Genomic DNA, 24478 nt, shown 5'->3' with positions numbered 1-24478 from the left:
GCTCAGTCCGTTAAGCATCTGACTCTTGATTTCCGCTCAGGTCATGATCTTGGGGTCATGGTCTCAGGGTTGTGAGACCAAGCCCTACATTGGGCTCTGCACTGGTTGTGGAGCCTGCTTAAGATTCTCTCTCTTTGGGGCGCCTGGGTGGCTCAGTGGGTTAAACTTCTGCCTTCAGCTCAGGTCATGATCTCAGGGTCCTGGGATCGAGCCCCACATCGGGCTCTCTGCTCAGCAGGGAGCCTGCTTCCCCCTCTCTCTGCCTGCCTCTCTGCCTACTTGTGATCTCTCTCTGTCAAATAAATAAATAAAAATCTTTAAAAAAAAAAAAGATTCTCTCTCTTCTTCTCCCTCTGCCCCTCCCCTAGTTTGTTCTCTCTCTCTCTCCCTCTCTCTTTCTAAAATAATAATAATAATAATAAAATTTAAATTTTGAGAAAGGACATTTAGATACTCTTTTTACTGATGTGATCAAGTTACTACCCAAGCTAATAAATGGCAGAGCAAGATTCCAAGTCCAGTCTAGACACTAAGCCCCAAGTGTTTTCTGACTACATGATACACCAAGGCAAATAGCATTTAGCACACCAGTAGAGCAACTATTCCAGGAAACTCTATAGCTTTTGATAACTCTACTTACAGCATCATTATGTTATGATCTATAACAGAAAGAGATCTCTTCGAGTACATTCATTGAATGGAAACCTAAAAATAGGTAAAAAAAAAAATATTATTAACATGGGTTGGCATGTTTATGGCACACCATTTGTAGCCATCTTTCCATGACCACCTGTGCACCAGAAGAAGTTATTTAATTTAGCCAACATTTACTGAGCACCCATCACATCAGGCATTGCTCTCTGGCTTGTTGATGGGCTACTGCATATAGTCCTTTCAAATTTCTCACCATCTAGGAGGAAGACAGGCCTATAAACAAACTACAATATTGACTGAGAAATGCAATAAAAATATGAATGAAATACATATGTTACCCAGAGGAAGGAAGGATTAATTCTATAGGAAGGAAATTGGGAGATGGGCAGGAAAGGCTTTATGGAAGAGGCAAGAATTCAAGTGGGATAAGGACTGATTAGAATTCCTCTACATTGCCCAGCATTGCACATTAGAATCATCTGTGGTACTTCTTTTTTTAAGATTTATTTATTTATTTATTTGAGAGAGAGAGAAGAGAGAGAGTACACAAGCAAGGGGAGAGGTAGAGGAGAAGCAGACTCCCTGATGAACAGGGAGCCCAAGGTGGGCTTAATCTCCTGACCAGGAGGATCATCACCTGAGCTGAAAGGAAGAGTCAGATGCTTAACCAAGGCACCCCTTCTGTGGTACTTTTTAAAATGGCGAAACTAGGTGCAATAACATGGATGGATCTAGAAGGTATAATGCTAACTGAAATAAGTCAGAAAAAGACAAATATCATATGATTTCATTCACATGTAGAATTTAAGAAGTAAAACAGATGAACAGAGAAAAAAGTAATAATAGACTTATTATATATTTATATAAATAAGACTCTCTCTCTCTCTCTCTCTATATATATATATATATGTCTTATATATAAAAAAAAGACAATAGAGAATAAACTGATAGTTTCCAGAAGGGAAGTGGGTGGAGGGACAGGTGAAGTAGATGAACTGATGACCACTGAGTAATGTATAGAATTGTGAAATCACTGCATCGTACATCTGAAACTAAAACTGTAACGGTGTATGTTAACTCTTATACGGGAATTGAAATAAATAAATAAACAAACCAATAAATCAATAAATAAATAAATTTTAAAAGAAAGAAACATGTACAAGATTTACACAAAGAAAGTTTAAAACACTTCTGAGGAACATAAGATCAAAACAAATGTAAATGCATCCCATTCATTCATTCATTCATTCACTAAAAATAGCACTTACAGCATGCCAGGCATTTTTCTAGGCTTTGGAGAAACAAAACTGAACAAAACAGAGAAAAATCCTTGCCATCTAGGAATATTCCAGTGGGTAGCAAAATCTAACATGAAAAATATGTCAATTCTCCCTAAATCTATAAAGTTCACAATACCAATAAAAATGCCAATAAGGGGCACCTGGGTGGCTCAGTCAGTTAAGCATCTGCCTTCAGCTCACGTCATAATTTCAGGGCCCTGGGATGGAGCCCAGTGACAGGCTCCCTGCTCCGCGGGAAGTCAGCTTGTCCCTCTTCCTCTGCCCCTCTGCCCCACTAGAGCTCTCTCCCCTCTCTCAAGTAAATAAATAAATAAGTAAATTTAAAATGCCGATAGGACTTTGAGGAAGCAAAATATATTTAATATTATTGCAAAAATGGAACGTGCATCCTTGCAAAGATTCTGTAAAAACAAAACAAAACAAAACAAAATTCAAAGTATACTGTGATCCCAAAGTATACCTGTTTAATGTTGCTATGAAAGAATAGAGAGAGCCTGTCCATGCTGCCAGCCTGAATGAGGTATTAGAGTTATGACTCAATGTTACACTATCAATCATTTCTCCCCAAGAGGGAATATAAAAAGAACCAGATTTCCAGGAACAATGAGCCTTGAGTGGGAAGGCTGGCAAAGCTTCTGTGTCTACCTCCCAGACATTAGTCAGAGTCTCGATCTGCTTGGATATACCAAAGGAAAAAAGTTAAAAACAAGAAAGGGAAGGAGGGAGGGAAGAAAAGAAAGGAAAGGAAAAGAAAAGAGAACAGAAAAGAAAAAAGAAATAGCATAGACTTAGGACATTCAGAACCCATTGTTAGGCTATGTTAGTGTTTCGTGATACTGGCTTGCATAAAATAAAGGTATGGCAGAAGAATTGTGTTCCGGGGCACCTGGGTGGCATAGCAGTTTAAGCCTCTGCCTTCAGCTCAGGTCAAGATCTCTGGGTTCTAGGATCAAGCCCCCCATTGGGCTCTCTGGTTAGCAGGGAGCCTGCTTCCCCCCCATTTTTTTTAAGATTTTATTTATTTATTTGTCAGAGAGAGAGAGAGATCACAAGTAGTCAGAGAGGCAGGCGAAGGGGGAGGGGGAAGCAGACTCCCTGCTGAGCAGAGAGCCCAATGCGGGGCTGGATCCCAGGACCCTGAATGAGATCAGGACCTGAGCTGAAGGCAGAGGCTTAACCCACTGAGCCACCAAGGTGCCCCTTACCCCCCTCTCTTTGCCTGCCTCTCTGCCTACCTGTGATCTCTCTGTCTCTGTCAAATAAATAAATGAAATCTTTAAAAAAGAGAAAGAGAGATTAAGGTGTTAAGATGACAATTACGCCTTCATTGAAAAAAAAAAGAATTTTGTTTTGTTCTGTAAAACTCTTGCTGTCTAGATATTCTTGCGTCGTTGCTTATTTGAAAAGTAGAATTAGGCTTAGACTAGAAAAGGGAGTTACTTCTTTTTTTTTTTTTTTAAGATTTTATTTATTTATTTGACAGAGAGAGATCACAAGTAGGCAGAGAGGCAGGCAGAGAGAGAGGAGGAAGCAGGCTCCCTGCAGAGCAGAGAGCCCGATGCGGGGCTCGATCCCAGGACCCTGAGATCATGACCTGAGCCGAAGGCAGCGGCCTAATCCACTGAGCCACCCAGGCGCCCCAAGGGAGTTACTTCTAATTTTTGGCAAGTCCCTAAAATTCAGGAGCTAAATGAACAGGGAATCGCAAAGTGAACAATTACAACAGTTGCTGAAAGTGGGAAAACATTAAAAAAATAAAATGGGAAAAAAATAAAATGAGGGGTGCCTGGGTGGCTCAGTGGGTTAAGCCTCTGCCTTCAGCTCAGGTCATGATCTTAGGGTCGTGGGATCGAGCCCCACATCAGGCTCGCTCCTCGGCGGAGAGCCTGCTTCCTCCTCTCTGTCTCTCTCTCTCTCTGCCTGCCTCTCTGCCTACTTGTAATCTCTGTCAAATAAATAAATAAAATCTTTAAAAAAAAAACTAAATAAAACAAAATGAAATAAAACAGCAATACTGGGTACCAGACCAATAAATTCTGAATTCCTAGAGCTGAGACCTGGGAATCATTATATATATACATTAATAGATTATTTCATTATATAATCCTATATAGTGTCTTGTATTTGGAAGCCAGGAGCTTTAAAAGCTCTACTGCACTCAGCACTGCAGTGAGGTATGGATCTCCATTTTGATTAACAGGCACATTAATACAGCAAGGGGGCACACTTCTGGGGAGCTTGTGAACTTACGGGACAAGGCCAGCCACTCCTTGCCATGGAACTGAAGCCCCTGCTGCTGCCACTTTGAAATGAGCTTTGGAGGAAAGCAGTTGGGATTTGTCTGTGATCCTATCAGGGAAGGCCCAGTCCCTGAAAGTATGTATATTAGTTGGAGCTAGTACTCCGAGTCCTGAGTGAAAGACCCATATAGGAGAATGCGGGAAAGGGGAGGGCAGAAGTTTTTACTATAATTAGCTTTGGATGTAATACAGCTGGGGGAGGGAAGGGAGTAGAGCCGGCAACTATTTTGAGCAGGGTTCAGATTGACAGGACATGTGTACTGGACTGTACTGATCCCAGGGCCAAGTTGCCTGCCTGCGGTGTGTGATGTGGGGGGGAAGGCCTGGGGCAACAGGAGTAGGACAGCCATACAGACAGGCCGGACGGGGGTACCAGCGCCTCGACTTCTCTCCCTGGGACACTATCCAAACTCCGAGGGCCATAGGCCAAGCTGAGCGATGGGTGCTGAGGAGAAGGTGCTGGTCACATTGTCAGGGGGAGCCCCCTGGGGTTTCCGACTTCAGGGGGGGGGCCGAGCAGAGGAAACCTTTACAGGTGTCCAAGGTAAGGGAGAGCCCCTATAATTGAGGTTTCAGGGAAAGGGGAACCCAGGGGAATCTGGAAAGAGTCATGTGGTGGCCTTTGGGGGAGAGGTGGGAGGCTGTGGAGAAGAGGGGTGGGGGTGGGCAGGTGGGCAGGGAAGCATGCTCGTCTGGTGGGAAGAGTAGTTTCTGAGCACAAGCTTCTTGCAGGCGGGGCGGGGGGTTGGAGGGCTCTTAGAGAAGAATTCCTGGTTTCTGGGAGCAGAAAAAAAGAAAGACTGCCTCCGTTCTCTGTGGCACCATAGAAGCAGGGGCCCAGTTCTGGCCGTCCAATCTTTGCATTCCTGACTCTATGCCTCTACTCCAAATTCCAGGAATATAAGGAAGGTTCTAATTTTTCTTTAACTATATTGGTATGTGATGAGCTGAGGCTGTCTTGCCCAGTCCTGCCCTGCCCTGCCCTACCCTGCCCTACCCTGCCCAGGCCTTCAGGGCTCCTCTTGAGGCAAGACTTTTTAGGTGCTAGGAGGGTTATGGCAAGGTCTGGCCTGTCAGATGAAGCTGTTATGTGGTTTCACCATACAGGCTTAGTTTTCTCAACTCTAACATGTGGGTAATAACAGTACCTACTACATAGAACCATTCTCAGAATTAAATGTAATAATACATGTAGAACGCTTGGCACCATACCTAACATTTAGCAACCACTCAACAAATAATAGCCATTACTACTATTATTATTACTTTCCCATATGTACATCCGTGTGCATGCACGGCACACATAGACACACACAGCTACAATCTCCCAGAATCTGCTAGACTCCCTCCAGTCTGGAATAGTGTTCTAAAATCTTGACTGTGTAGGTAATGGCCTAGGAGAGAACTATTGGCTAGTAAAGATACTGGCCTTGAAGGGAAATCTTTAGGGGATCCAACTGCCATTTCTAGTACCCCCGCTCTGCAGTTTCCCCTAAGCCTCTTTGATCTGGTGATTACCCTACCTCCCCTCATGTGATGTACGATGCGTATTACTCCCTCTAATCTGTGCCTTCTTCCCTCTAGATAGGCCCCCTCAACTGTAGCTCCATTTTCCTCCCCATCCTTTCTTACCCTGCAAAGTATATCCCCTCCATGCATAGGTCCTGCCTGTCCTGACTCCTTTCATTCCATTCCCACTTAGAGCCCTCCCTCACCTACAATCTCTCCTCCCAACCTCAGATCCGAAGACGGAGCCAGGCTGGCAGAGCAGGACTCCGAGAGAGGGACCAGCTTTTGGCCATCAACGGGGTCTCCTGCACCAGCCTCTCTCATGCCAGTGCCATGAGCCTCATTGATGCCTCAGGGAGTCAACTGGTCCTCACGGTGCGGAGGTATGGAACCCTCCCACCCCAACCCAGCTCACCCCCCTAGCCCAGGGCTCCCAATCCCTGTCTCAGCTCTATGTCTTACTGGCCTGGCTTCAGCTACTACTAAGTGCCCACTTCTGCTTGTAAGTTTGTGCTGGAGTATAGATGTTTGTCAGTGCCTCCCAGGGGGGTCCAGTGTATCTGCAATTAAGGGCTGGGGATATCAAGTGGGTATTTGAGTGTGTGTGCTTACTTTGAGCCCACTTTGAGCCCTTGTCTGTCTCCTTACCATCACATCTCCCTCGAAGCCCACGTCCACTCACAGCCCTTCCAGCACATTTGCCTCCCAGTTTGTCTGCAGATCCCCACTCTTCCCTGCCTATTCATTCAGTCCCCTCTCTCCCTCCCTTCCTTCTCCCATCCCCTCTATATCTCACTAGCTGTCAGTCACCCAGCCCATTTCTCAAGTCCTGTCCTCTTTCCCATCCAGGGTAGAGGATGAGGAGCCTGTGCGGTCTCCATCCCCTGGTGAGCTTCAGGTGTTGTCACCCTTATCTCCACTGAGTCCTGAGCCCCCTGGCGCTCCAGTCCCCCAGCCTCTTCAGCCTGGGAGCCTCCTCTCGCCCCCTGACAGTGAAGCTTACTACGGAGAGACAGACAGTGATGCCGATGGCACTGCCGCCCAGGAGAAGCCCCGCAGACCCCGCCGCAGAGGCCCCACGAGGCCCTCCCCTCCAGGAGCCCCACCTGATGAGGTCTACCTGTCCGACAGCCCTGCAGAGCCAGCAGCTGCAGCCGCTAGTCCTCCCAGTCAGGGTGACAGCCGTGTGAGCTCCCCATCTTGGGAGGGTGGGACAGCCCTTCAGCTACCCCCAGCCGAGGCCCTGCTGTTGCCCCATGGTCCCCTCCGGCCTGGCCCTCATCTCATCCCTATGGTGGGGCCTGTTCCCCACCCGGTGGCAGAAGACCTCACTACTACCTACACCCAGAAGGCCAAGCAAGCCAGTAAGTGCCCAAACTCTTTTTTCCCTAGCCAGGATCTTTCGGTCTGAATCCTAAATCTACCTCTCCATAACCATACTTTATGCTTTCTTTGGATATAATACTGGGGACAAGTGGAGAAGAGAGACGAGTAGAAGGGGGAAATAATTATTCTCACAGTCCCCATTATTTTTACTGTTTGAACCAGTTTAGCAAAAGGTGTAGGTGCTTCAACCCAACCTAGGAACAGAGTGAGTAGGCAAGTTGGAAAGGGACATGAAATCAACAAACGGTTGGCTTTTTGTTGTTGCTCTGGTTTTGCTAAGTGTAGGACAGGGTGAGGGCAGCATTCAGACATAATGCAGGGGAGTATTTGGAAGCAGAGCAGGGGCTTTTTCAGTGTTAATTTCAGGCATAGCATCAGAGCTACCTTTGACCTTTCTAAGTTCATCTGCGTTCCTGGGGACTGGGTGCATATGGGATAGTCACGAGATCTCTAGGAAGTGGTAGAGGGAGGGATCTTCTACTCCTTATCTCCTGCAAGAATGTAAGCCTGGGCAGAAAAAGCAGTACCACTTATCTCAAGCTCTTTGCTATTTTTGATGTGAGCTACAGAACAAGGTCTAATGGTGAACTTTCTCCCCGTCCCATGCCTCTACTCCAGAGACCTTTTCTTGTCATGTTGAAAATCTAGGATTACCCCCTCTACTTCTCATCTCTCATTCCTCCCCTCTACCATTCTGATTTCTGATCCATAGAATTTTGTGTGTCTAAGTCTGGAACGGGACTAAGGACATTGATTTAGAGTCTGACATCCCTGAGAATGTCCAGTATCCCACAAAGAAATTCCAGATGCATGCCCAGGATCCCATGCTTATCCCCAATTCTCATTTTAGCACCCCTCCCTTCCTTTGGTGCTGGGTAAGACTGCAGTTAGTTGCTCAGGGATATTTTTAGCCAAGCAGACCTCATTGTTCAGCGGGGTGAGGGTGGGAGGAAGGGTAGGCAGGTGTCCACGTCCATCACACCGGGGCTTGTGGGGCAGCAGAGAGAAGGGAGGGGGCTAGGCTCCAAAAATAGCACAGTGAGCTCATTAAGCTGCCAGCTCTGGGGACAAGACAAAGGGGCTTTAAAAGGCGTGGGGGGTGGCTCAAGCTGGTCCTGCTCCAGCCAACACTGCATTTCTCAGCATGGAAACCTTTGAGCCCATCAGCCAAGAGCCCTTCAGCCAAGCCAGCTGCAACAAAGCCCCAGATCCAACTTCTGGGCTCCAGGACCCATTCTATGCAGGTACTACCCTTCCACAGCCAAGAGAGTTCTGGGATCTAGAATGGAGAGGAGTACATCAAAGGTTTAGGAAGGGATGTCTTAGGGAAAGGTCTTATTCCCTTATTCCTTCCTCCTTTTTGACTTCTTCTTTCTTTTCTCAGGAGAGTTTCACTGCCCCTTTCTCAGAATGGGCTGATGCTATGGCCACATGTCAAAGGGGTTTGTGACTGCATGAGCTATAGAAAACTCATGGGGAGGGAGTGTGTGTGAGAGAAAGAAGTGTGAATCTGTGGATACATGAAGGCATGTATATGGGAACACATGGGAGAATATATGCGTGAACAAGCAAGTGTCTGTATACATGTGTACCTGGTGTCAAGAAAGCTTTAATAGTCATAGTTACTCACTGTGGGCCTCAGGGCTGCCATGAAATGCTAAATTTACCTACACTACCTCATCTAGTCCTCATTGCAATCCTATGAGATAGCCATTATCATGCTCATTTACCAATGAGGAAACTGAACTTTAATGAAGTGAAGTAACTCTACCAAGAACCAAAAACCCAAACCGAACACTGACTCCAGTGCCTATCTCTCATGCCACAGCATGAGGTTTCTGTAGTACAAACGTTGGGATGGGTGGCATGAAAGCCCTAACTAGAAAGGAGCTTGGTATCTTGAGTGGAAAGTGGATGGAATTTCAAGAATTTTTCAGGAGGAACTGGGGATCATAGATCAGAGAGAATCTGTGCCCAAGGCAGGGTCCTAGCAGTGGGGCAGGCTCTCCCATTTCCTGGCCCCACCTCCCAGGCGCCACATGGCATGGGAAGCCCTGCCCAGGTTCCCCTTAGTACCTAGTCCTTGTGTGGCTGCCTGTTAGTGGCTCTCTACCTAGAAGGCTGACCCCCAAAGAAGCCCACCCCACTCCAACCCCAGCTGGGTGGGGGTTGGTTGTGGAATATATTTAGCTGGTGACCTTGAGATATCCTAAAGATTTGGAAGGTTGCACTGGAGAGCAGCACTCTGGCTTTTCCTGCATCTCGGATCTGAGGCTATCCCTGGCTGTGAGTAGCAGGGGTGTGAGGCACAGAGAAGTGCCCTGGTGGTTGGAAGGCCAGTATCAGTTGTAAAATTTTGTCCAAACTGTTAGCAACAGGGTCTCTGCAGGGGCAACTGGGAAGGAGTATGCATGTGTGTGAAGGTATTTGAGCGACTATGTTTTGTGGGGGTACATGAGTATTTATATGTGTATATGTGAACTAGGGTGTATATAAGCTGGGGTATATGTGAATGAGAGAGAAAAGTACATATGAGAGAATATGCCCATAACTGCCTCCACTAGACCCGTATTCTTTTTTTTTTTTTAAGATTTTTATTTATTTTACAGAGAAAGAGAGAGATCACAAGTAGGCAGGCAGAAAGAGAAGGGGAAGAAGGCTCCCTGCTGAGCAGAGAGCCCGATGTGGGGCTCATCCCAAGACCCTGAGATCATGACCTGAGCTGAAGGCAGACGCTTAACCCACTGAGCCACCCAGGCGCCCCTAGACCCATATTCTTGTTGAACTGTGTGGTGGGTGTTATTTCCATGAATGTGTATGATGTGCACTACATAATGTGGGTGGAACTGTGAATAAAGATCCTTCTTCCTAAGGGTCCTTTGTGTCCCTATCATAGGGGTAAAGGGGGGGAAGAGGAGATAAGTCCCTAAGTTGCTGAAAAACCCCCTAACATGGTCTCATTTTATCTCTCCCTGGGACCGGCCTCATCCCCTGGCTGCCATGGGAAGTGATTGTCCTCTACCCTACCCCCCACCCCCAGCATTGCCAGCCAGCCAGGAATGGTGGGAGGCAGGGGAAGAATGTATGCGGGGTGGGTAAGAGCACATCTCCGGGAAGTTAGAATCAGAGTAGATGGGAGAGAGGTTAGTAGTAGAGCTGTGATCAGAGTAGTGTCAGGGAGCCAACTAGACTCTGCCTTCCCTTCAACTGTCCTTGGTTTCACCTTTCACCTACCACTCTGCCCCAAGTGGGAGGACTTTATTACAGGCAAGAGATATTGTGGGTCAGGCCAGTTAAAAGACAGAAGGTGGGAGGACTGCAGAAAGTGGCTGGGCTGGGGGTTGGGGTGGAAGCTGTGGGGAACAGGACTAGAAGAGGTTCACTGACCATTCTCCCTTCCGGCCTCCTCAGAACTGCAACGGGCAGAGAGTCTCCAAGAGAAGATTGTGAAGGAGGCCAAGACCAAATGCCGGACGATTGCATCCCTACTAACTGCAGCCCCTAATCCCCACTCCAAGGGTGTGCTTATGTTTAAGAAACGACGGCAGAGAGCCAAGAAGTACACCCTAGTGAGCTTTGGGGCTGCGGCTGGGACAGGTGCTGAGGAAGAAGACGGGGTCCCTCCAACGAGCGAGTCGGAGCTGGACGAGGAGGCCTTCTCTGACGCCCGCAGCCTCACCAACCAGTGCGACTGGGACAGCCCCTATCTGGACATGGAGCTGGCCAGGCCAGGCTCCGCTGCAGCAGAGGCACAGGGCGGGCAGCTGAGTGAGGCCTCCGGCAGAGGGGCCCAGCTCTTTGAACAGCAGCGCCAGCGCACAGCCTCCAGCACCCAGGAGCTCGCCCCGGATGGTCCAGCAGCCATGCCCAACGGGCAGGGCCTGCAGTCACCACCTCGGGCCCAGAGTGCTCCTCCGGAGGCAGCGATGCTCCCATCCAGCCCTTCACCAGCCCCTGTAGCCAGCCCCAGACCCTTCTTCCCAGGCGGTGGAGCCCCAACCCCAGCTCCAAACATCTTTAACCGGTCAGCCAAACCCTTTACCCCAGGCCTACAAGGGCAGCGGCCAGGTACCACTTCGGTTATTTTCCGGCCCTTAGCTCCCAAGAGGGCGAGCGAAAGCCTGGGAGGCCTCAGCTCCGCCCCACCGCCCTTCCAGTCCCCTCCACAGGGACCCACCCTTCTGCCCTGCCACTTGCCAGCCTCCGGTTCCCCCAGCACTCCACGCTCCTCAGGCCCCGTGACAGCCACCAGTTCCCTGTACATCCCAGCCCCCAATCGTCCTGTAACGCCAGGAGGAACCCCAGAGCCCCCCGCTCCTCCTAGCGCTGCTGCCAAGACCTCCACCGCTTCTATCTTCCTATCGGCCCCTCTGCGACCCTCTGCGCACCCAGAGGCTCCCGCCCCAGGCCCCGGGGCACCTGAGCCCCCCAGCGCTCGGGAGCAGCGCATCTCCGTGCCAGCTGCCCGCACTGGCATCCTCCAGGAGGCCCGGCGAAGGGGAACCCGGAAGCAGATGTTTCGTCCGGGAAAGGAGGAGACGAAGAACTCGCCCAACCCCGAGCTGCTATCGTTGGTGCAGAACCTGGATGAAAAACCCCGGGCCGGGGGAGCGGAATCCGGTCCAGAGGAGGATGCTCTGAGCCTCGGAGCTGAAGCCTGCAACTTTATGCAGCCACCAGGGGGCAGGAGTTACAAGACTCCGTCTCACGTGACACCTAAAACCCCGCCTCCAATGGCACCCAAGACCCCGCCCCCAATGGCTCCCAAGACTCCACCTCCAGTGGCGCCTAAACCCCAGTCTCGAGGGTTCCTTGATGGTCTAGTGAATGGGGCAACGCCTTTGGCTACAGTCCCTGAGCCCGCAAGGCTTCAGGGCAGGGGTGGGGAGCTGTTTGCCAAGCGGCAAAGCCGAGCAGACAGGTATGTGGTGGAAGCTACACCTAGTCCTGGCCTTGGCCTTGGCCCTCGTCCCAGAAGCCCTTCCCCTACACCCTCATTGCCCCCTTCCTGGAAATATTCACCCAACATCCGTGCCCCACCTCCTATTGCTTACAACCCACTGCTCTCACCCTTCTTCCCCCAGGCTGCCCGAACTCTCCCTAATAAGGCCCAGTCCCAGGGTCCTCGGGCGACCCCCAAGCAGGGTATCAAGGCTCTGGATTTCATGCGGCACCAGCCCTACCAACTTAAAACTGCCATGTTCTGTTTCGATGAGGTTCCCCAGACTCCTGGCCCCAGCTCCTTAGGGCCCCCCAAAACTGCCCGGGTGCAGGAGATTCGCCGATTTTCCACTCCAGCACCCCAGCCCACTGCAGAACCCCTGGCTCCCACTGTGCTAGCCCCCCGAGCAGCCACTACATTGGATGAGCCCATCTGGAGAGCAGAGTTGGCCTCAACCCCTGTCCTTAGCCCACCCCCTCCTCCAGAGTCCCCCAGGGGTCTTGGGACTTCCCCCAGCTCCTGTGGCTTCCAGGTAGCCAGGCCCCGGTTCTCAGCCACCAGAACTGGATTGCAGGCTCATGTGTGGAGGCCGGGGGCAGGCCACCACTGAGCAGGGCACAGCTCCCAGGACCAAGGAGAGGTGGAACACCCAGTTCCTATAGTTGCTTCTCCTACCCATCCCATGCCCTGTCTCAGGCATTTGGAGGCTAAATACCTCCTGCCAGAGATAGTTTTGGAGTTGGTGTCCCATCCTCCTGGCTCCCAACCTCCCCGCTGCTTTGCAACCTATTATCTCTGCTTTGTTATCTGTGCTTCTCTTTGTCTCTGTAGTTCCTTGCATCAATCTCTATCTCAGTCTGCACCCACACCCCTCCGCTGGTCTCTATTTCTCTACATTTGTGCTTTCTGTGAACCTCATTTTAACATTCAATGAGAAGCACATGGAGAAGTTACTAGTGAGACCTCAGGCAAGAAGCTCACCATCAGGCAAGACTCAAAGGGACTAACTTGATCTCTGTTTGCCCTAAATCGCTTGCTACTCCTCACTCTCATTTCCCAAGCTTGGCTGGCATGTATCTAGATATGTATGTGAGCGTGTGTGTATGTGTATATGCAAGTGTGTTTGGCCACAGATGTGTTCTTATGCCTGGAGCAAGAGTAAGAGGTGTGGTCTAAATAAAGACCCAATCTGGGTCTTCCCTCTATAGTGATTAAAGAAGGGTCAGATAGCCCCTCATAGAGAGTCTAGTGAGGAGAAAGAGATTGACTGAAATTAAAGACCAGTGCCTGTAGCAGGGGTATAGCATCTTGTGAAACTCACAGATTATGAGAAGACCTGAAGGGCAGGGTCAGTATGTAAGGGCTGAGTTATACCAGCTAGACCCAGAACAGAACTCAGAATTCTATTCAGGGGGTGCCTAGCTGGCTCAGTTGGAGAAGCATGTGACTCTTGATCTCAGGATTGTGAGTTAGAGCCCCACACTGGGGGTAGAGAGCACTTAAATGAACGAATAAATAAATAATAGTTCTATTAATCAGGATTTCAGAAAGAGGCCATGTAAGAGGCCCATACTGAGCTACAAGCTTCCAGGAAGTGAAAAGGAAAGGCAGAAAATTTCCTCTGGAATGGAAAAATGATTGGCTTCATTGCCTCATGTACCTGAGACAGAAAGGAGGGGGGAAAGAGCCATGGTGTGGAAAGTGAGGCAGAAACCAGAAGCAGAGTGAATGAATGAAATTGACTGAGCTACAGGGAAGAGCATGGGGAGAGAGAGTGCAGTTTTGGCAGACAGGAGAGTTGGATTTCAAGAAACTCACCATGTACAACGGGGACTAGGAAAAAAATTTGAGAGAGAAGAATGCATTTGTTAGAATGAGGACAGATGATGGTCGGGGGATGTGAGAGTGTGGGCTGAGTGCCAAAAGAATAAGTAGTGTCTGTTCTACCTCCTTTGAGTCTGTCCTTCTACCTTCTGCAGCTTGTCATGATGACCTGGGAAAGGGCAAGGAAATAACCCAGAGCCAAAACCTCTTTTCAGCCCAACCCCATCCCCCACACCCTAGCTCTTGTTCCTTTTCAGCTTCAGGTCCTGATCTCTGATCCTAGATGGGTACGGACTCCCCTCTCACCGTGACCACCACCAGTCAGCCACGTTTGCTGCTTGATCTGGATTGATCATTTCCTTTGCATATTGAGTGTGAGTCACAGTACTTTGGTTTGTGCACAAGAATAAACTTAAGCTCCAAACCTTCTGTTGCCATCATCTCTTGTAGTTTTATACCCAAATCCTGATTCTCCTCCATCTTCTCTAACCCATTTCCCGATCTCCTGATTCCTTACTTCTTTTTCCACTCCTGCCCTATTTTTCACTCTTTGTCCTTCACTCCCTGGTCTTTTGCTCTTCTTAGTAGTTCTGTCCAACTCAGATTTAGCCACCTGGACTATTCCCTTTGGTTCTCTCTCCCTACCTTCTTCACCCAGATTCTTTCCTTTTCCATCTCCTGCTCCATACTTCCCAGTCAAGTCCTCAATTTCAGAACCAAGAGGAGTGGAAAGGCCCTTTGAGCTTTTGCTATCATCATTTCCTAGCTCTCTGGAGGAAGAAATCATGTTTCCATGGGAAAGCAATGCCTGGAGGTGACGGTGGGGTGGGAGAGGGAAGGAGAAAGAGGGTGGATCAGTGTGGATTGAGTCTATACAGAAGAGAAGGCACTGGAGACAGGCTAGAATTAAGGACTTCTGAGAAAGTGCTGTTATTCCAGCAGGGGGCATATTTGTGCAAATAACCAGGCCCAGGACCCGGATGCTCCCGTGTCAGTTTCAGAATTCCAAAGGAAGGGCCCACTGAGCCATAGGTTGACTGTTGTCTTCATCCACTCGGTAGTTTTAGGTACTCAGTCACAGGAGACCAAAATTTTGGTTTGTTTTTGTTTTTGAGAGGAGGTTGGTGGTGATGACAAAAATCACCATTTGCCATTTTTATTTTTTATTTTAATTGCTTCTGTGGGTTGGGAGGGAATGGAGAAAGAGGATTAAAAGATGAGGGACCTGGAGGCTAAACTGGTGGTCTAGGCAGAGGCCAACTAGAGGGGTGCAGGATGATCTTTCAGTCCCTGGCCTGAGCTTGGAAAGTTCAGGATGTGAAAAGGACACGGTCAGGAAGAGCGGAGAGCTAACAAAGTGAAAGAGGGGCATTCTGGAAGGTGCAAAGTCACTTCCTAAAGCTGCCACAACAAGGTGGTGGTGACTGCAACAAAAGTGCAGCAGCAGCTGGTTCCAGAACCTGAGCAGGTGGAAGAGGATCCAGGATGTTCAGGCAGCTACTGAGGACAGGTCTGGGTAAATGACAGGCTTCCCTCATGGAGGCTCTCAAACTTGTGCCCTTGCCCAGGGGATCCTCTGGAAGAGTATGAATGGGACAGTCTAGACCCTAGGGGATGCGTGCTCCCTTTGAAGTAAGTCCCAAGTGAGAACCCTGGGGAGAAAAGGACCTGGCATACATGTACTTCTCGGCCATGAACATGTGTCTTGCAAAGCAGGCCGAACTGAGCACCCCAACAGCAAATGGGGATGAAAAGGCAAAAACTGGTCAAGTCTTCCCCACGTCATCTCTGACATCATAGGAAGCACTGGATTTGGTTAATTTGGTTCCTTAGCCTCCCCAGATCTGGCTTTTCAGGAAAGACCAACCCATTAAGGAACTTTCAATGAGCAGCTAGCTCCATTGTGTACAGACTTCCTTTCCCCAAACATAGCACCTTAAGCCATTCCACCCCCAAAATGCACCTGGATTGGTTTTGGGTGGCTCTCCAGACATGTTCTCCACATTCTTTCTCTCCCACTCTGAATTCTTATCCACCACTTTCTGCTTGCTTCCTCTTTCCATTTCAGTTTTCAACTTCTCCGCGAATGCTTCTTTGGTTCTCAGACCTTAGGTGCCAAGAAAAGGGAATCCCTAGGCAGTCTGATCCTGGCTCAGACAGCTAAGTGGGAGAATCCCAAAGGCCATTCCTCCCCTTCCTGAGCCTCTGGGCAAGGAGGGCGGGATCTTGGTTCCAGGGTCTCAGTACCCCCAGTGCCATTTGAGCCGCCTGTACTCATCATCTCTATTAATAACTACCCTCCCTCCTCCACTGCTGGTGCTGCCCCCACGCCTGCCCAGCTCGGCTTCTCCGGTCACAGCAGCTCAGTCCTCCAAAGCTGCTGGACCCCAGGGAGAGCTGACCACCGCTTGAGCAGCCGGTAAGTTTCCAGTTCTATGGCCAGAGGGGCTGGAGCCCATTCTGTTGACTGCTGTGCCTGTGTCCGTAATTGTACCCTTGATCCTCCCTTATCTATGTCCTGCTTCCAGCTGTTTAATTCAGGGGAGCCACAGCGTTGGAAGGAGAGGGGCCCAGGAAGGTGGGGGGAATGGAGATGTTGGCGGAGGCACTGGAATAGTAGGAAGGGGAGAGCCTGGAAGGAAAAAAAAAAGAACTTAGCCAGTTAGGACTGAGAAAGGGATAGCGAATGCCCATTTAGCAGTTCCTGGAGTCTGGCCTTAGCATACCCCGTTAAGTTAGTAGAATTGCAGACATGTTGTGAAACAAGACTCAGCAGAAGACAGTGTTTTGCTGAGTGTCAACTTCTGTTAAGGAGGGGCTGGAGTTTGAATCTTTTCCCAGCTTGTCCCCCTCCACTGCCAGATTCTATTATGACGTTTCTGTCCCCCACCCATTCCCAACTGTTATGATCTTGCTGAATTGACATGCATCAGGGTTCAAATGCTCTCAGCCCTCCTCTCCATTCTAGCTCTGGGGCCTGGGGCAGGAGTGACTGAAAGGGAGCAAGGAACACTGCTGTGACCTCCCAGGCCACACTCCAGCTGGCCCAATAGGGGAACAACAACCTCTCCTTCCTATGGAGAATGTTTTTGGCTGAATCTCCTCAACCCTGGCAGAACATTTTTCTGCCACCATGGGGCTTGAGGAAGACTGAAGAGAGACCAGAGTTTGGGAGTGACAACCCCAATCTGAGAGCCCCATAAAAATAAAAACTTAAAGTCACACCAAGCCAATGAAACCTGGGTGCAGTACCCTGTCTGTGTGTTACCTGTTTGTTTTACCCATTGCCCCAACACATACTGTGTTCCTAATTCCTGTACGAACTCTATTTACATAGTAGAAAATAGGTGGATAGAAGTTAGGAGCAGAGGGCACATCTCTACTTTCTGCCTTGCCTCCAAGAAAAGAAAAATCCTAAAGCAATGGATTTTTACCTTTTGGGGGGGTGGAGATTTATTTATTTATGTATTTATTTAAAAATTTCATGAAACCCCTTCATCTGAAACCCTTAACCCCAGGTTAAGAAGTACTGCCTTACTGTAGATACTCCCCCTTCCCAGTTCCTGTCCACCCTCCAACTCCCCCTTCCCACTTTATCCAGGTTGCCTCTGCCTCCACAATGCCGCTCTCAGGAACCCCAGCTCCCAACAAGAAGAGGAAATCCAGCAAGCTGATCATGGAACTCACTGGAGGTATGGCATGTTTGTACCCTCATAGTGTAGGACTTCTTGTTGAGAACATCTCAGGCCCGAGAGTCCAAGAAAAATCATAAAGTTATATATGTCTTAAGGTGAAGAGATGTGAAGGGACAAGAGAAATTCTGGGGGATGGGGGCAGGAAGAAAAATGGAGAAAGGATTCAACACTGACCCCTCACCCTTCCACCCTTTTCACCTTGTAATGTGAGACAATAATATTCTTGCCATATCACCCATGCAGGTCCAGGACAACAGGGCTCACAGATTGGTGAGGTATGTGTTTGAGGAAGAGAATAAATACATAGGACGCACATATATGTATATGAGTGACACACAGCAAAGTCTCAATAAATGGTTAACTTCCTTCCTTTCTACCCCAGAGCTAGGGAGCCTGTGTAAGTGCTTAAAATGGAAACATACTCAGGCAGTTTTTCCTGGGGGGCAGTAGGAGTATACGCATGTAAAGAACTGTCCCAATACCCAGAGGGTGTCTGTAGTCAGAGTTCACTGAGAGGGGAAGAGAGGGAAGGAGTCAAGACAGATCCGTATTTATTTATTTATTTATTTATTTATTTATAAAATATTTAATTAATTTATTTATTTGAGAGAGACAGAGATAGTGAGAGAGAGAGAACATGAGCAGGAAGGAGGGGGAGAAATAGATTCTCTGTTGAGCAGGGAGCCTGATGCAGCGCTTGATCCCAGGACCCTAGGATCACGACTTGAGCTGAAGGCAGACACCCAACTGACTGAGCCACCCAGGCGCCCCGACAAATCTGTATTTAGATTTGGTGTTGGCCTTTGGGCTTGCCCGCATGGATAGTTTCACCAGTGGTCTCCATCCATGATGTTCCTTTAGTCCTTTTGCCCCGCACCCCATGCCGGTGACCCTTCTGCTTCCTTCACCCTCTCCACTCTATCATGCCCACTGCTTCCACTCTGCATTCCAGTTCCCGCGCATCGTCTCCCACCCCAAACCCAGGATATAAAAATCTCTCACAAACAAGGTACAGTTTGACCAGATGTCACAGATAGTATCTGCTTCCCTCTGTCATCTCTGCAGGAGTCACAAACTTAGTTGTGGATGGCATCTGGATTCTGAGCCTAGAAAACCCTACTTTACTCTTGTCCTTGTCTCTTCCTCCCCACCTCCTTGAAAGGTGGACGGGAGAGCTCAGGCCTGAACCTGGGCAAGAAGATCAGTGTCCCAAGGGATGTGATGTTGGAAGAGTTGTCGCTGCTCACTAATAGGGGCTCCAAGATGTTCAAACTGCGGCAGATGCGGGTAGAGAAATTTATTTACGAAAACCATCCTGATGTCTTCTCTGACAGCTCAATGGTGAGTTTGGTACAACTCTCATAGCCCTGTGCCTCTCTTCTGACAGCTTCTTCATAAGCCCTCAATCTCCCAAATACTACCAACCTCCCCTCCCTGCAAATTTATAAGCTTATGAAGTCCCCAGATATATTAACCCCCTAACAGCTCAGGGTGAGTTATAGCCCACGTTGGAAATTCAGTCTCTGTCTTAGAGCTGGTGAAGGGGAAGGGGTGAAGAGTACACACCCTCAGGGAGAAAATTCCTTCCCAGCATGGCCAAGTGTTAAGGACAGGGCTGCCAGAGAAGACACAGGATACCAAATCCTGTATTTTAAAGTTGAGATATGCATGAATAATTTTTTAGTAAAGTATGCCCCATGAAATATTTGAGACATAAAAATTCAATTCAATTCAATTTTTAAAACACAGGATACCAGTTAAATTTTAATTTCAGATATACATTGAATACTTTCTTACATATAAATATGTGCCATGTAATATTTGGAGTGTAATTATAGTAAAAAAAGTATTTGTTGTGTATCTGAGATTTAACTTTAACTGGTGTCCTATAATTTTATTTGATAAATCTGGCAACCCCAGGAAGAGGTAGGTGCTTTTTATAACCATCTTCTTCTTGAACCATTCTTTTACCTAAAGGGTCTGTCTAAGGACTCCCTGAAACTATCCTCTAAGATCCTGTGTCCCCTAGTGAGGATCCTTTTCCCAAGAGAGGTAGGGATTGGAAGGGTGCCAGGCACAAGATGTTATAGCTGAGAAGGAGGGAATCTTCTCCATTACCTTTCTTCCCCCTCCACCTTTACTGGGCAGCCAGGGGAAGTGGAAATAGATGCCTACATGGGGCCAGAGTCAGGAGTGTCTGTCATTGGTCCTTACATAGGAGCAGAGGAAAAATGCTGAGCCGGTCATATCTAACTTTAGGAGTCCAAAAGCCCTCGTTCCTGGCTGGGTCTGGTTACAGTGGTTGGAGCAGAGGGGTGTGCATGGTGGGGTGGCTAGGAGAGCCTCCTGAAGGAGTTGGTGGGGTTATTTTTAGGCTTTGGGGCGGAATCCAGGGTTGCCCTTCCCCCTACCTGCTACAGTTTCACGGCCGGGAGGTCTTGGTTCAACAGGCACCAAGAAGGAAAAGGAGAAGAGAAAGAGAAAGAAGAGAACTCTGCCTGTTAGAGAAGATTAAAGAAGCGGACAGGGCAGAGATCTACCTCTTCAAATTAAGCCTGGGTTCTCTGTCCCAACCCCATCCTTTTAAATTTTAACTGAGCAGAAATCTTGGTGCTTTTTGTCTTGGTAAGGATGGGAAAGGGAAGTATAGAGAATGAGTTGCCCCATCTTAAGGTGTAATCGGAGGAACTGAACCAGGGGTGTCCTATCCCTAAAGGAGAGTTTAATTCCTCTCAGCCAGGTTATCCACTGTCCACATACTGGAGAGGGAATCTCAGAGGATTAAGTATCTTCTGGTTAGCCATGCTCTCTGATCATCTCCTCCTTGCTGTGCACACCCATATCTTTGCATATTCCCCCGTACCCATTGCCTAACCTTCCCCTCACTTTGTCCTTTCTTTTCAGGATCACTTCCAGAAGTTCCTTCCCACAGTTGGGGGACAGCTGGGCACAGCTGGGCAGGGATTCTCCTACAGCAAGGGCAGCAGTGGAGGCCAGGCAGGGGGAAGTGGTTCTGCCAGACAGTATGGCTCTGACCAGCAGCACCATCAGGGCTCTGGATCTGGATCTGGAGGTACAGGTGGTCCAGGGGGCCAGATGGGCAGAGGAGAAGCTGCTGGAACAGCAGGAGCTGGTGAGACAGGAACAGGCAAGTATCCTTACCCAAGAGTAATGTGTTTGGTTCCTAGAGCAGAGATGTTCCCAGGAATGAGACCTAGATTGGGTTTAGGGAGCAAGAGAGGCCTGCTGAGATGCCTAGATGGACCCTCTGGGACCAGGAGAATACCAAGATGTATCTATTTCACGCAGAAGCCTTGTTTTTCAGGCTTTCTGGCTTTTCAGTTTCAGTCACAGACCTGACCCCAGGCTATCATTATTCCATGAAACTAGCACAATTACCGGGATGTTATGTTTTTGGTCTCTGGCCCCAACAAGTTCCTTAGCGCAGGGATGTAAGACTAACTTCCACTGGCTACTCACGTTATTATTGACTTAATTTTCTCTCCCATGGCTGTCAGGAGACCAGACAGGCGGAGACGGAAAACATATCACCGTGTTCAAGACCTATATTTCCCCATGGGAGCGAGCCATGGGGGTTGACCCTCAGCAAAAAGTGGAGCTTGGCATCGACCTGCTGGCCTCTGGGGCAAAACCTGAACTCCCCCAGTATAAGTCCTTCAACAGGTAGGGGTTATGAAGAAGGAACCAGATGTTTTCCAGTGTGTGGCACAGTGTCCTCAGCTGGGACGGACACTTTGGTTCAAATGTTCCAGAAGGAGGCTGAGGAGGGAGGGAAGGAACTTGGGGGCCCTAATAGAAGGTCTTTACTTTTTTCACATTAGCCCAGAGAAACAGTGCGGTATGATGAAGGAAACATTTGCTGGGGAGCAAGATTTTAGTTCACTGTACCACTTATTAGTTGTGCTGGTCATGGGAAAATCACTGCACTTCTGAGCCTTGGTTGCCTTGCTGTAAAACGGGAATAATATAGAATGCTTGGGTGGCTCAGTCAGTTGAACATCTGCTTTGGGCTCAGGTCATGGTGGGTCCTGGGATTGAGTCCTATGTTGGGCTCCCCGCTAGTGGAGAGTCTGCTCCTCCCTCTCCCTCTGGACCTCCCCCCATGCTCGTGCTCTCACTCACTCTCTCTTTCTCAAAAGAATAAATAAGAAAAAATTTTAAAGGGAATAATACATTACATGTTTAAAGGACTCTTGAAGTTCCCTTCATTTAAGGTTAGGATTCCATTACTGTCCTTGTAGTATGATTCCATTTTTTTGTACTCTAGTAAGGTTTAAGTATCTATTCTTTTGGAATTTGGCTTCTTTGGACTGTGGGTAGGAGATCTGTGTGAAAGCAGAATAGGGAAACACTAGAGAAGGGTTTTGTATTTGATCCTAAATAACCTGAATTTTCCAGGCAATAATTCCTCTCACCAGGCCAGGGCTATCCACTGGAGGTAGACTGGGGGTTGTGAGTGTGTGGGGGAAGGGGATGGTGTTTCTACATTGTAATTTAAGGTGGTCTTAGAGCCTTGGGTCTATAATGTCTGAGTCACAACTCTCCATGAAACTCTTTATTCAGTACCCACTAGACTCCTTTTCTCATTATTAGCTCTGGGGAAACAAGCAAACCAGGTGTGGGGAATGGAGTACTAAGGGAGAAGAAGAATAAGGAGTGCAGAAGCAATCCCCCCCTCTTTTTTTTTTAAATAAAGACTTTATCCATTTGAGAGAGAGAGAGAGAAACCATATGAGCAGGGAGAGGAGCAGAAGAGGGAGAGGAACAAGCAGACTCCCTACTGAGCACGGAACCTGACTCTGGGCTCAACGTGGGGCTTAATCCCAGGACCTCAAGATCATGACCTGAGCTGGAGTCAGAAGCTTAACCAACTGAACCACCCAGGCACCCTGCAGGAGCAATCTTAAACTAAAATTCACAAACTTCCCCATCCCCCAAACAGGGTAACATCTTACTGATAAAGCTGTTCCTTTTATTCTGATTTTTAATTAAATAATGTGTCCCCTTTTCAGGACAGCAATGCCTTATGGTGGATATGAGAAGGCCTCCAAACGCATGACCTTCCAGATGCCCAAGTTTGATCTGGGGCCCCTACTGAGTGAACCCCTGGTCCTCTACAACCAAAGTCTCTCCAACAGGCCTTCTTTCAATCGAACCCCTATTCCCTGGATGAGCTCTGGGGAACCAGTAGACTACAACGTGGATATTCAGATCCCATTGGATGGGGAAACAGAGGAGCTGTGAGGTGTTTCCTCTTCTACTTTGCATCAGTTTTCTCTTATCAGGTTCCAATTTGGAAAGCGAATGCTGAGCAGGATACCCCTACTATAAATCCAGTATCCTTGTGGGAATGGAGGGAAAAAAGAGGGAGATACTTGTCTTTCTTGTCTTCACTCCAAGTCCCCACTCCAAGCATCTCACCAACTCAGAGCTCCCCTTCCACTTGCTCTGTATGGAACCTGCTCTTTTATGGAATTTGCTCTGCCACCAGTAACAGCCAATAAACTTCAAGGAAATGAACTCATTCTTCCTCTGATATTTAAGGGCAGATCAAAACTGAGGCTAACAATGCACAGAGACTAATTTAAGTCAAGTACTGAACATTCATTATTCAGACTTCAAGACCAGACCTGAGCTCTGGTTGCTTATACATCCACACCCACACCCATACCCACCAGACCATATTCATAGGTGTATACAAAGACATAGTTATTCAATAGTACATAAGATAAGCATGCACAAACACATGTGCTGGCCCATATGTGGGCAAAGCTAAGAAACTGTTGTGCACTGTGGTTAATAAGTAGGTGTTGGTGATTCTAGTGTTAGCTCTCTTTGTGTAGCTGACCAGAAACTTGGATGATCAGGATTACCCAATTATCACAGAACTAGAGCATACCATAGAGTTTCCAGATGACAACAGAATGGGCTGAGGAACACGTGGATCAAAGATTACAGACTCAGATTACAGAAAGGATGGCATACAATAGAGGGCCATGTTAGAATCCAGAAGAAAGTGGAAGAAACCATGTGTAGTATGCCTGGTTCTGTGTGAACACATCAAGAAAAGATCTAAGGGTCACGAGGGTACTTCAGCGGTATTCAGGAAGCACTATAATTGGGAAAAAAACCATGACAGCCCAATAGGGATGAGCAACAATACTCTTTTCATTTTAATTTTTATTTAAAGTATGTGGTTTTTTATTTTTCTTAAAGATTTATTTATTTGATAGAGAGAGACACACATCAAGAGAGGGACCATAATCAGGGGGAGTGGGAGAGGGAGGACCAGGCTTCTCACAGAGCAGGGAGCCTGATGTGGGGCTGGATCCCCGTACCCTGGGATCATGACCTGAGCCGAAGGAAATGCTTAACTGACTGAGCTACCTAGGCACCCTCAAGTATGTGGTTTCTTTAGAGTCCCAGATTTGCCTCTGTGTTCCACAAAATGAGAGTGACACAGACCAGGAAGAATAAATAGATGATTTAATAGGATGTGGGAAAATAACTTCTGAAAAGGGCTGAATTAAGCCAACTTGATGGGCCATTAATGATTTTAATAAGTTGCTAGACTCTCCCTAGATGAATCCAGTTTGCATGGACCTTGGGTCAACATGACAGTTACCTTGATGATTTCCCTTTGCAACCTAAACAAATTTCAGGGGATTCGTACTTCCTCTAAAGTTGTATAACAAACTCTATTTCTTTGTGTATTTTTCTTTTTCTTTCTTTCTTTTTTAAGATTTTATTTATTTATTTGACAGAGAGAGAGAGAGATCACAAGTAGGCAGAGAGGCAGGCAGAGAGAGAGGAGGAAGCAGGCTCTCCGCTGAGCAGAGAGCCTGA

The 24478-nt window shown here is 48.1% G+C and overlaps 2 protein-coding genes across 2 annotated transcripts; both read left to right on the top strand.

The window, feature by feature from the left end:
• The first annotated feature begins 4693 nt into the window (after positions 1 to 4693).
• On the top strand, positions 4694 to 14289 carry SYNPO2L (synaptopodin 2 like). The gene is given in 5 exon segments (XM_046026418.1): positions 4694 to 4759; positions 4761 to 4799; positions 5996 to 6147; positions 6614 to 7128; positions 10562 to 14289. Coding segments are annotated over 5 exon segments (2913 nt in total). The 3' UTR covers positions 12703 to 14289.
• Positions 14290 to 16303: 2014 nt separating this feature from the next.
• MYOZ1 (myozenin 1) lies at positions 16304 to 23110 on the top strand. The gene is made up of 6 exons (XM_046027650.1): positions 16304 to 16335; positions 17518 to 17608; positions 18774 to 18952; positions 20516 to 20759; positions 21130 to 21295; positions 22645 to 23110. Exons 2-6 carry the CDS (start codon positions 17536 to 17538, stop codon positions 22874 to 22876), a joined length of 894 nt encoding a protein of 297 aa, XP_045883606.1. The 5' UTR covers positions 16304 to 16335; positions 17518 to 17535; the 3' UTR covers positions 22877 to 23110.
• Positions 23111 to 24478: the final 1368 nt, after the last annotated feature.

Source organism: Meles meles, chromosome 13 (genome assembly GCF_922984935.1).
Source record: "Meles meles chromosome 13, mMelMel3.1 paternal haplotype, whole genome shotgun sequence".
Classification (NCBI taxonomy): domain Eukaryota; kingdom Metazoa; phylum Chordata; class Mammalia; order Carnivora; family Mustelidae; genus Meles; species Meles meles.
The sequence above is the reverse complement of the archived record's forward strand: the minus strand, read 5'-3'. Positions and strand labels throughout refer to the sequence as shown.